This window comes from Hordeum vulgare, chromosome 6H, assembly GCF_904849725.1.
Source record: "Hordeum vulgare subsp. vulgare chromosome 6H, MorexV3_pseudomolecules_assembly, whole genome shotgun sequence".
Lineage (NCBI taxonomy): Eukaryota > Viridiplantae > Streptophyta > Magnoliopsida > Poales > Poaceae > Hordeum > Hordeum vulgare.
The window spans coordinates 548,213,383-548,224,703 of NC_058523.1; the positions used below are offsets into that span (position 1 = coordinate 548,213,383).

Below are 11,321 nucleotides of genomic sequence, written 5' to 3' on the forward strand. Positions count from 1 at the left end.
ATCTACATAATCTGCCATCTTAACACATTTGTTGTCATCATTTAGAAACATCAAGCCATTCACAAGTTCTTGACCAGGAATCAAGAAATAGAACTTCATAGACTCCTTCAATGCAATGTGATCCTTCAAAAATCCATTCACTTCCTGGAGAGATAGTTAATCCCTTTCTATGTCTGACATTGCTTCATCTCCTCCAACATATTGCAGATTAGGGCCAATAGAACGAACTCCCCACCCAGATGGAAACGGACATGCAAAATCTCGCTCGGATCCATGATATCATTGCAATAAACAAATAATACGAGCAAAATTAACCTATCTTTGCATTTCAACATCGAAATCTACGGCTAAATCAAAGAAAAATCGCATCTTTTTTGCCCGCAAATAAACCTCCCCCAAAATCTGGGTAAAACCTAACAATGTTGCCGCAATCAGAGCCTAAACTACGAGCATCGGAAGAGGAGGGCATCGAGGTGTTTACCTCCACTTGTTTGCGCCGTCGCGCCGTCACGATCGTCGTCGTTCAACCGATCATGAGGTGGTTCATAGATCTTTGGGCTTTGATCATCGAGGAATAGAGACTTTACAAATAAAAGCAGGGGATTGGGATTCCATTGCTGTCATTTTATATGTATATGGTTATAATTATTTACGACCCACCGGTCGCCATTGCTGCCGTGCGAGAGAGGTGGAAGACGGGAGAAGGCACGGAGTTGTCGAGGTGGAGTCCCTGGACCACGTTGCACGGCTCATAAGGGGCTCCTCTGCCTCGCGGGCCTGTCCAACCTCACGACAGACGGGAAACAATGGGCCGACCCAGTCCATCTGCGCTCCGGCCCATCCGCAACGCAAGCATTCCCGGCCATACATTGCCACGTCACCAATCCCTGTTTGGCAGTCCACTCCAAGGTTCGATTTAGACCGAAATTTGAAAGTTTAGGATGCAATCGACGGGGATTTGGACATGAGGGTTCATTCCGTCGAAGCTCTACCAGTTCAGGTTTAAAATAGATTTTTTTCGCTAGAAAAGGGTGCATGCATGGATGCAGTGGGTGCGGCCATAGTGCGGAGGCCATCGCCCGGCGCGTCACGGCCACGTCGGGATCCCGCCGCTCGCCACCACCGGCTGCAGCGCGCGTGGCCACCATGCATTCTGCCTTCTGCGTGCGTGGGATGGATCTCCCTCCAACTTGCATCCAATCCATCTTCTTTCTTTCCTTCCTTTTTTTTAGGGTATCTTCTTTCCTTCCTTTTGCCGCCCAATCGACCCACGAAATGTGTAAAGAGCCACCACACTCACATAAGATATAACGTGCTAATTAAGGATGTAGCTGATTAACCAAAAGCGTGATAATTACACACGGCATACTTAATTAATCTACAAGTCGAAGAAACCGGATTACCTGCTGATTTTGGTTGCTCCGGCCACCGAACCAACCTGGCCCTTCCCTACGGCAAGTAATCAACCGGTTTTCCAAGAACGAATTTGCTACGTGCTCGAACTACATATCGATCGATCCCGTGACGATGATCTTGACAATTCATGATATATATGGCAGTGACACGACGCACCGATCACACATACCGTAAGTATGAGTCTAATGAACGTCTGATCCAGGCATCCAGCTAGCTGGAATCGATCAGGTGGTTGATGGTTCGCGTTTTCAGACAAGCCGGCCGATGAGCAAGCGTGTTGGTACGTTGCGTAGCTCCCGAAATCGCTCGTGACCTCCCTGCCTTTTCGCCCAAAACATGGGTGCACATCCGCGCGCCTGCCTATCTTAGCTCGACAAATCAATTACTCCGACGAACGAATGAATGAATCTCTCATCTTCATCTTCTTCTACCCCTAGCCTGGCCCTTCTTTCCTTCCTCCATTAGCTTTCTTCCTGAGTGACGCATGCAAATTGCAACCAGTTATTATAGATCGAGTAGCCGCACAAACAAATCAATCTGTCGTGCACTGCATTGTGTCCGTCCACTACGAATTCCGTCGACTTTCTCGATCGGCACCGGCTTTTCGATTAGTTCCTCCTTTTGATTCCTTCTGTACCCAATGCTTTTTCAGCATCTCCTTCCCTTTCCGCAGCACTAGGGATTGATCTATCGTCGCTACCACTAGTGACTCCCTCCCTCCCAATTTGGTGCTCAATTGTGGGCACTGCACACACATTCTTTAGTGGGAAGAGGGAAGGGAAAGGGGAGGGAAAGAGTATCCTCCGTAGCTTCTCCGATCATCTGTCCATAGCCCGGTCTATATAAGCAGCGTTGCTTCTCCCATCACTCCTGCCTGTCCCTGTCCCCCTCTCCAGCTCTCCTCCTCTTGTCCTCCGCATGTAACCATCTGGCTCCGATCGATCGGCTGGGACAAGAAGCAACCAGCTTCAATCCCCGACCCAAGATCGGCCTGATCAGAGTGGATTGTGGTATATAGGCGGTGGCGTGGACATGGTGAAGTTCTCGCGGGAGTACGAGGCCAGCATCATCCCGGAGTGGAAGGGCGCCTTCGTCGACTACAAGTGCCTCAAGAAGCTCGTCAAGAAGATCAAGGTCGCACGGCGCGAGGCAGACGACGACAGCAGCGCGGGAGGCTCCTCGCCGGAGACCGCCGCCCTCGCCGCGGGCGTCGAGAGCGTCGGCTATGGCGCTGGCTTCTCCATGCTCGACCCCGTCCGCGCACTCGCCGCCCGGTTCGGGCCCCGGGTGCAGGCCTCCACGGTGCGTCAGGGGATACGATACGAATAGATACGCTGAGTTGGTCGTCATCCGTCTTGGCTGGCTACGTGCGTGCACGGTACTCATCGATCGATGTGCATTCTGGATTGCAGGATGACGAGGAGAGCGGGGATTCCAGGGAGCTGGTGCGATCCACGGACAAGCATGTAAGCTTATGCGTGCGTGCATGCATTCATTCATCCGTCGGTGCATCTGTGGCTGAATTACTCATCTTTATTGACCGCGAAAGTAACTGATGTTTTTGTATGTGTGTCTGATGTGTGCAGGAGCGGGAGTTCTTGGAGAAGGCGGACGAGGAGCTGGAGAAGGTGAACACCTTCTACGCGGCGCAGGAGGGGGAGCTGCTCGGCCGCGGCGAGGCGCTCATCGACCAGCTCCGCATCCTCGCCGACGTCAAGCGCATCCTCGCCGACCACGCCGCCACCCGCCGCGCACGGGGCTCCCTCCTCGGCCGCAGCCGCTCCATGCCGCCGGTGGCGCCGCCATCCCCGGCGCTCAGCAACTCCGGACGCTACCTCCTCTCCGGCCTCGCCACGCCGCAGTCCATGTCAGGTAGGTGTCCATACTCCAGACTCCAGAGCACAGACCGGTGCGCGCGCACGCACGTCGTCCGTTGGTGTCGACGTACGACACCCAACCAACCCACGTCACGTCCCCGCACAGAGTAAAGTCTATTGTAAACCTTAAGCTCGTATGCTTCGTCGGTTTTAAACCTCAATCTCTAAATCCCTAAAATCGACACCCCCAATCTCTAATCCCGATGGTTAAGCACCTTAATTCCGTTTCAGGGGAGGATTGGGTGACGTGGCACAGTGGGAGGCTGGGTTTGCCCCACTCTCTGTCTCTCTGTTTGATGCATGGCGGGAGGCTGGAATGATTTTTTTGCTGGTTTAGTTGCAGGGCTGCTGTTAAGTTAGAGCCAGAAGACATATTTGTTTTATTTGATCGAACAAATTTGACAGCAATTTGCTGTTAGTTGCAGGGCTGCTGTATAAGCTCTCAAATTTGACAGCAAATTGACATCAACATATAAAGTACTCCAACATATATAACAGGAATTTCATTTCCAAAAATCACAACTCCCAAACATCATTCATTACTTAACATGGTTTGTAACTGAAATCAAAAGGCAACCACATGTACCAAAAGACATTACCACTTGCAATAACAAATGCAATTACTGAAGATCTTATCCAACAATTGGAAAACATCTTTAGTAATTGCCACTTGCATAGAAGTAATCCCCCCATGCTCCACCAATTACTCCTCTTCCACTTCCTCTCCATGTTCCTCTTCCAGTCCCTCTCCCTGATGCTCTTCATGTTCCTCTCCCAGCAAATGTGCTTCCCTCAGGGTTAGTGCTTCTTGTCATTCTAGGAGGTTTGAACCTTGATGTTTCAGCTTGAGAACTAGCAGGGATTGTACTTCTTGGAACTTGAGAGCTTGCTGGAGGTGTAGACCTTGATGCATCAGTCTGTGCTTGCTGCAGAACAAAATATTCACGGTCTGAACCTTGATGCATCAGTCACTCGTCATCAAATCTGAAACTGTTCTTCACGGGGCCACTTATCACTTGAAATCTAATGCAGAATCAGTACTAAAATCTATTACAGAATCAATACTAAAATCTATTGCAGAATCAATAACCTGACATTGAGTAACTGCAGAATCAGTACTAAAATCAGTACAAAAATGTACTGCAGAATCAGTAAAAAAACGCCACCTTTTGCCCCTGTAAAACCATGGCAGGTATTGGTTCATGAATGTGTAACTGCAGACTACAGAATCAGTAGAAAAACACCACTTTTTGCCCCTGTATTGCAGAACCAGTACAAAGTGTATTGCTATCAAAAAGGAGAGATACTACTATCCATGACAGGTATTGGTTCATGAATAAGTATTTGCCCCCAAATCGTTACATTCAAGAGGCCACAAATCGCGCAAAAAACGCCTGTTTTTGCCCATGTAAAACCCTAAACCTAACTCAGGGCAGGAAGAAAAGAAGACCCCGGATCAATCACAGGCGAAGAGGATGACTCACCGGTTCAATTGCCGCCGGCGTGGTCGTCAAAGCTCGTTGCGATCATCCACCCAGGGTCGCCATTGCCGCCGCCGGGGGAAGTTGCTACGTCGGGAGAGGAGGGGAAGGGGTGAAGTGAGCGACGAGCGATGCGAGTTGTTTTTTTTTAGGGAAGCGGTGCGAGCTGGTCTGGCTCAACCAGCGACCGAGCGGGACCCAAAAAAGCTCGCTGACTCACCAATCCCGGCCTTCCTCTGTTTGGATACGGCAGCAAGGGCAAAAACCACCGGGATTAGGGAGTTGGGGGTGCCGATTTCAGGGATTTGGAGGTTGGGGTTTAAAACCGACGAAGCATAAAAGCTCAAGGTTTACAATAGACTTTACTCCCCGGCACATGAACCCCACCACCGGCCTCCCGATCGATCATCCTTTACGCGTGTGCATGGCAGTATGGCACGTGAGCACCACCTCCATCGATCGGACATCGGAGGCTATGACACTGACACGGATGGGCATGGCACGGTGCAGATGGCAGCGTGGAGCAGCAGCAGGCGCAGATGACGGAGGGCGCGGCGGTGGCCGACGAGGTGATGGCGGCGTTGGAGCGCAACGGCGTCAGCTTCGTGCGGCTGCCGGGGAAGAAGGACGCCAAGAAAGACGGAGGCAACAGGAGGCTGCAGCTGCCGTCGACGGTGAGGATCGACATCCCGGCGAGCAACCCGGGCCGGGCGGCGCTCAAGGTGTGGGAGGAGCTGGTGAACGTGCTGCGCAAGGACGGCGCCGACCCCGCCGCCGCCTTCGTCCACCGCAAGAAGGTGCAGCACGCCGAGAAGAACATCCGCGACGCATTCATGGCGCTCTACCGCGGCCTCGAGCTGCTCAAGAAGTTCAGGTGCGCACTCCGGCCGCAATCGCCGTGCATTCAGTTGATTGATTTTGTTTGCTTTCTCCGTGAGAATTGTGACATCTCTACGATGGTGAGGGCTAACGGATTTCTTGTGCCTTTTCTGTTGCTTGCATGGATGGATGGGTGCAGTTCTCTGAATGTAAAGGCCTTCACTAAGATTCTCAAGAAATTCGTCAAGGTACGTACGTCATAATTAACATAACAACTTTGCTAAAGCACGATATGTGCACCTACTTTGCAAAACGGATGGACGGGAGAATATACTGTTAGTATCAGCTATAACCAAATAGCACACACAGCTAGTGATCTCTGATCTGTGTGGTCGTCCCAGACAATTGACATACTACTGCAATTTGCACTAACTAACAAAAAAACTGGTGATAAAATTGACATAAACATGAACACCAAATGTATTTACATTTCGATGTCGGCGATTGACACGAAATATGCTCTCAGGTATCGGAGCAACAGCGTGCGACGGAACTTTTCTCGCAGGAGGTGAAGAGATCGTCGTTCAGCACGTCTGACAAGGTATCATCATCTTACAGTTCAACGTTTTTGAAGTACACTTCAACATCATCTACAACCTGTGCAGCACAAAGAACTCAAGCGAGTGAACAATACTGTGAATGATACTCTGGGCAGGTTCTTCAGCTCTCGGACGAGGTCGAGTCACTCTTCCTGAAGCATTTCGCTGGTAATGATAGGATGGTGGCGATGAAGTACCTCAACCCGCAGCAGCCCAAGAACACCCACATGATCACCTTCCTCGTAGGTAGGCGCGCAGAGTTCATACATCAGATTCACCTACCTAATACCATCAGATTCAGATAATGGTAAAAAACATTTAAAATTCTAACTTTACAGTTATCTTGTTCCGTGTTAAATTTCAGGCTTGTTCACGGGCACATTTGTGAGTCTGTTCATCATATACGCCATCTTGGCCCATGTTTCCGGCATTTTTGCCTCCGCCGGAAACACGGCCTACATGGAAGTAGTCTATCATGTCTTCAGGTAACCTCTCAAACCAAGGGTTCAGACCATATAGAAGAGCTCTGTTCTTGGCATGAATTCAGTATTCTTCTTTACCTCGACATGACCGTAGATGTTCGTTCCTTTGCTCGTCTGCAGCATGTTCGCGCTCATCAGCCTGCACTGCTTCCTCTACGGATGCAACCTGTTCATGTGGAAGAGCACCCGGATCAACCAGAACTTCATATTCGACTTCGCGCCCGACACCGCCCTCACGCACCGGGACGCCTTCCTCATGTCCGCCTCCATCATGTGCACCGTCGTCGCAGCGCTGGTCATCAACCTCTTCCTCAGGAATGCCGGCGCGTCCTACGCCAACGCCGTGCCCGGGGGCCTCATAGTGGTAAGAAACACAGGCTATCTATTTGGAGCAAAAATTGATTGCTAAGGCTATGTTGCAACTGATGTCAGTTCTCAAAATACGGAATCTGAATCTACCTGTTTCAGTTGTCGGCCGGACTTTTATTCTACCCGTTCAACGTGTTCTACCGCTCGACGCGTTACTGCTTCATGCGCATTATGCGCAACATCATATTCTCGCCATTCTACAAAGTAAGGAGACTTCTACAGTTTTCGATCCACGAAACAATTGTGAACATATGTTTGATGGTAAGCCTGCCTTGTGATTCAGGTTCTGATGGCTGATTTCTTCATGGCTGATCAGCTAACTAGCCAGGTAATGGTCACAATCACAAGGTTATACTACAACCGAGTAGCCTTAAAATGCAAGTCCTCATGAGTAAAACTTGCCCATGTTCCAGATTCCATTGTTAAGACACATGGAGTTTGCAGCGTGCTACTTCATGGCAGGAAGCTTTAGGGCTAACCCATATGAGAACTGTACTAACAGCCAGCAATACAAACACCTGGCCTATTTCATCTCTTTTCTCCCTTACTATTGGAGAGCTATGCAGGTACAAATCAAATCCATAAACGCACAACAGTAAGATCTCAGGTTGTCAAAATCAGTTTCAAACTGAACTTTTTGGCCATTTTTTCTTTTCAAGTGTTTAAGAAGGTACATAGAGGAACATGACGTTAATCAGCTCGCCAACGCCGGGAAGTACGTGTCGGCGATGGTGGCGGCTGCCGTCAGATTCAAGTACAATGTTACACCGACGCCATTCTGGATGTGGATGGTCCTCATCTCATCCGCAGGCGCCACCGTCTACCAGCTCTACTGGGACTTTGTGAAGGATTGGGGCTTTTTCACTCCCAAATCTAAGAACCTATGGCTCCGGGATGATCTCATCCTGAAGAACAAGTTTACCTACTACGTTTCCATGGTATTGTACTTTGTTCAACTGATTTATACTACAGCATTAATACAGAAAATGACCAGATTTATGATTACTAATTCTTTCACAAATCCAGATGCTAAACCTAGTGCTTCGGCTAGCATGGACTGAAAGTGTAATGAAGATCCGTGTTAGCAAAAACGAGACCCGCCTACTTGATTTCTCCCTTGCCTCCATGGAAATAATACGACGGGGACACTGGAATTTCTACAGGTATTTGAGATTAGTATAAAGCACGAATTTATCTTCAGTTTGACATTTTGGTTATAACTCGGGTATATGGTTGACTGGATTGCAGGCTGGAGAACGAACACTTGAACAACGTTGGCAAGTTCAGAGCAGTGAAGACTGTCCCATTGCCATTTCGTGAACTCGAAACGGATTGATGATTAAGACGGAGAGAAGAGTGTAACAGCGTGCGCCCGATACCAACGGATCGGCGATCGCCCCCATCCTCCAAGTCGGTCCATGCAAACGCGCCGGCAGGGCAGCCATTGCGCAGACTAGCTCCGGTGATTCCTCCCTGTGCAAGTAGCCCGCTCGTGGTGCGCCTGGCACACGCGGTGCAGCTGGGGACGCGAAGCTTGGAGGCAGCGTCCGTGGCGTCCCAGCCACAGGAGGTGCTAGCACTGAAGTCAGGAAAGCATTGCACACTGATAGCAGTAGATTGTTCGACAGCAATTAGTGCAAACCACTAATACGAGGATCAATTGATATACCATCCAATGTGGTGGTAATGGATTGAAGTACGGGTATAATCAAAAGACAGAAATACAGCGAACTAAAGAAGAAAAGAGGGATAAATGCATCATAGTTTTGATGTCCTGAAGGGGAATCCCACACAGACAAACAATAACAGAAAGTGTAAAACGAAAATAACTGATGTTCATAGCAAGCAAGACTGTAAAAACAGAACTCTACAGATTGTTTTACAAAAGGCATACCTTGCCAGGCTGTGCAACATCTGAAAAGAGCGAAAAAAAACATGCCGACTAGCATTAGTTTCTCTGCCGGGTAATCACATTGGTCCACTTTTTGACCATGTTGACAACGTTGCTACCATAGACCAACCAAGTCTACAAGTAATGGTCTTCGTCAAGACAGCCCACACAAAGCAGAAGTCATTTAGCAATAAAAAAGGAAGTTGTGGTGAGATCTCACCGGACACCGGTCCAACAATATCTCACGTGAGACACGGTCGTTCCGGTGGCAGCTCCGAGGTACAGCACACGAGTTCCAGGAACCCAAAACAGCAACCACGAGGTCAAATACAACAATTGTTCTGATCTGAACTACAGCCTTGACAAGCAAGGTTTGCAAACCATTCAGAACGCAAGCTAATGCACAAAACAACTTGCAATCCAGATGTTGTCAACACCACCGACCACGGCAGAAACGAGCTTAGGTCTGAACCGATTCCACGCCATGTACTCAACCTTGGACCTGTCCTCGTTCTATACAATACCAAAATAGTAGTAATGAACACCATTCCACATGTGGTAGAACTAGAAGCATAACACCAAGCATTAGCACCCAAAATGCATCAAATAGTAATGAACATCATTTCCCGTGTGCAAGAAGCATAATCGAGTAGTATAATCTAACAACAGAACCCAATGAAAATGACAAAGAAGTAATGATCCCACTGAATTCATCTAGTTAAACATTTCCTTAACCATGCCATACCAACATTAGCAGTAAAACTAAAAATATGCGTCGAACTACATAAGCACGCAAGCCAAACCGATAGAGCAGCAAGCACAGACCAGGACAGATGCGCATCTCACCATAGAGGGATCATCTTGATCGCAAGGAGGACACAGCACGGCGGGCAAGGCGGCCTATTGTCCAGCACCGTCTGGCAGACACCAACCAAGAATTTATTTTATTTTACTTCAACAGCACCGGGCAGGCAGCAGCCCCAAATCAGATGGTGAGGGTACTCGACCTGACCGGTGAAGAAGGATACAACACAAGGAAAAATGATCTACGTAGAACGTACCACATCATAGTTGCGCTCTTTGACAGTGTCACAAACTCCTCAACATCAGTTTCAGTCTGAGTGCAGGACATATTATCACTTATCAGCATGAACTAATGAATCCACGCTACCTAGCATCTCCAAAGACAAATTTGAAGCAAATACTGCAGAATTCCTGACCAATCCATGTCTAGCCACAGCATTTTAGCGCCTGCAGCAACAGAAAATGAATAAATCTAGAGCCACTTCAAAATTCTGCCCCGAACTCTGCCACGATCCGGTCCAGCGGATATGGGACGAGAGGAGGGGAATTTCTGAACCGATACCTGCCTGAGCGCGTCGGCGTCGAAGCGGGAGTCTAGGAGGGCCGCAACCGAGGCGTCGTCGGTCGGTCGGGGTGCTCGCCGCAGAGGTGCGCGTCGCTGCCCATCCGCCCCACCGCGCACGACGCCGCCGCGGCTGAAGGTCGCCTGTAAAACGAGCATCCTCGCTACTCTAGCGTGCCCCAACTCTGCCCGTTCGAGGCGGCGAGGCTGGGAGTGGGAGGCGCGGCGGTCGACGGCGGCGGAGACAGAGGTGGGAGAAGAGGGAGGCGAATGAAGAAGACGGCAACGGTTATCTACAACCTGGGCCGGCATGGATTATGATCTCATGGGCTGGTCCGGCCCGGTAACTACATGGGCCATGCCACAGCGATTTGTTGGGTTGTACATGAGGAAAAGTAGGGCCGAAATAACTATTTTGACCTTGGGGACGACATTCGTCACACACTGAACTCGGCACGAAAAAATTTCACGATTTAACCCTTTTGGCAACGCCACACACTGCGGGTTGCCAATGTGCATAGAAACGTCGAACCCGTATGCGTTGCTGACCTGGCCCACTGCCAGACCGAGCATGCGTTGCGTGGTGACGTGGCAGGCCAGAAACGCTGAACCCGTATGCGTTTCCAGCAACGTCAGTGCCTTTGGCGTTTCTCAGGTGGATCAAATACCGCCCGGGGCCACGGGTAGGACTCATCCCACTCGCAACCCCTTCTTCTTCCTCACATGGCAGAAGAACTGCCCCTCGCCCCTCTCTCCTTCTTCAACAAATCCAACCTTGATCTTTCATTTTTATCATAAAAAACAGTAGATCAAACCGTCCCCAAGTTGCTTGACGTATTCTCCTTCTATTCCTCCAATTATTTTCAGTCAAGATTGATTATTGTAGATGCATTTTTTCAATCAAGATTAGTGTAGATCCATTTTTTGAGTCAAGATTTATGTCGAAGAATATACTGCTTGTGTTAAAAGTAGTTGTTTGTGATTTGTTTGTAATGTAGTATAGGATGTAGATATAGAAAAA

General features: G+C 49.2%; 1 protein-coding gene and 2 long non-coding RNA genes across 4 annotated transcripts; 1 reads left to right on the forward strand and 2 right to left on the reverse strand.

The window, feature by feature from the left end:
• The first annotated feature begins 2,184 nt into the window (after nt 1–2,184).
• On the forward strand, nt 2,185–8,999 carry LOC123404022 (phosphate transporter PHO1-2-like). Its single transcript, XM_045097928.1, has 15 exons — nt 2,185–2,718; nt 2,829–2,882; nt 3,003–3,288; nt 5,285–5,648; nt 5,793–5,841; nt 6,120–6,194; nt 6,309–6,438; nt 6,557–6,677; nt 6,795–7,038; nt 7,143–7,247; nt 7,327–7,371; nt 7,457–7,609; nt 7,703–7,981; nt 8,070–8,206; nt 8,292–8,999. Exons 1-15 carry the CDS (start codon nt 2,449–2,451, stop codon nt 8,377–8,379), a joined length of 2,400 nt encoding a protein of 799 aa, XP_044953863.1. The 5' UTR covers nt 2,185–2,448; the 3' UTR covers nt 8,380–8,999.
• On the reverse strand, nt 6,158–6,842 carry LOC123404024. The gene is made up of 3 exons (XR_006611616.1): nt 6,753–6,842; nt 6,390–6,474; nt 6,158–6,250 (listed from the first exon to the last, which is right to left on the reverse strand). It is a non-coding gene; the product is annotated as an uncharacterized LOC123404024 (long non-coding RNA).
• A 542-nt stretch (nt 9,000–9,541) lies between the features above and the next one.
• On the reverse strand, nt 9,542–10,578 carry LOC123404023. Of its 2 annotated transcripts, XR_006611615.1 has the most exons (3): nt 10,301–10,570; nt 9,996–10,185; nt 9,542–9,851 (listed from the first exon to the last, which is right to left on the reverse strand). It is a non-coding gene; the product is annotated as an uncharacterized LOC123404023 (long non-coding RNA). The 2 variants fall into 2 exon arrangements; XR_006611614.1 differs by lacking the exon at nt 9,542–9,851 and having other exon boundaries at nt 9,858–10,185; nt 10,301–10,578.
• Between the last annotated feature and the right edge of the window lie 743 nt (nt 10,579–11,321).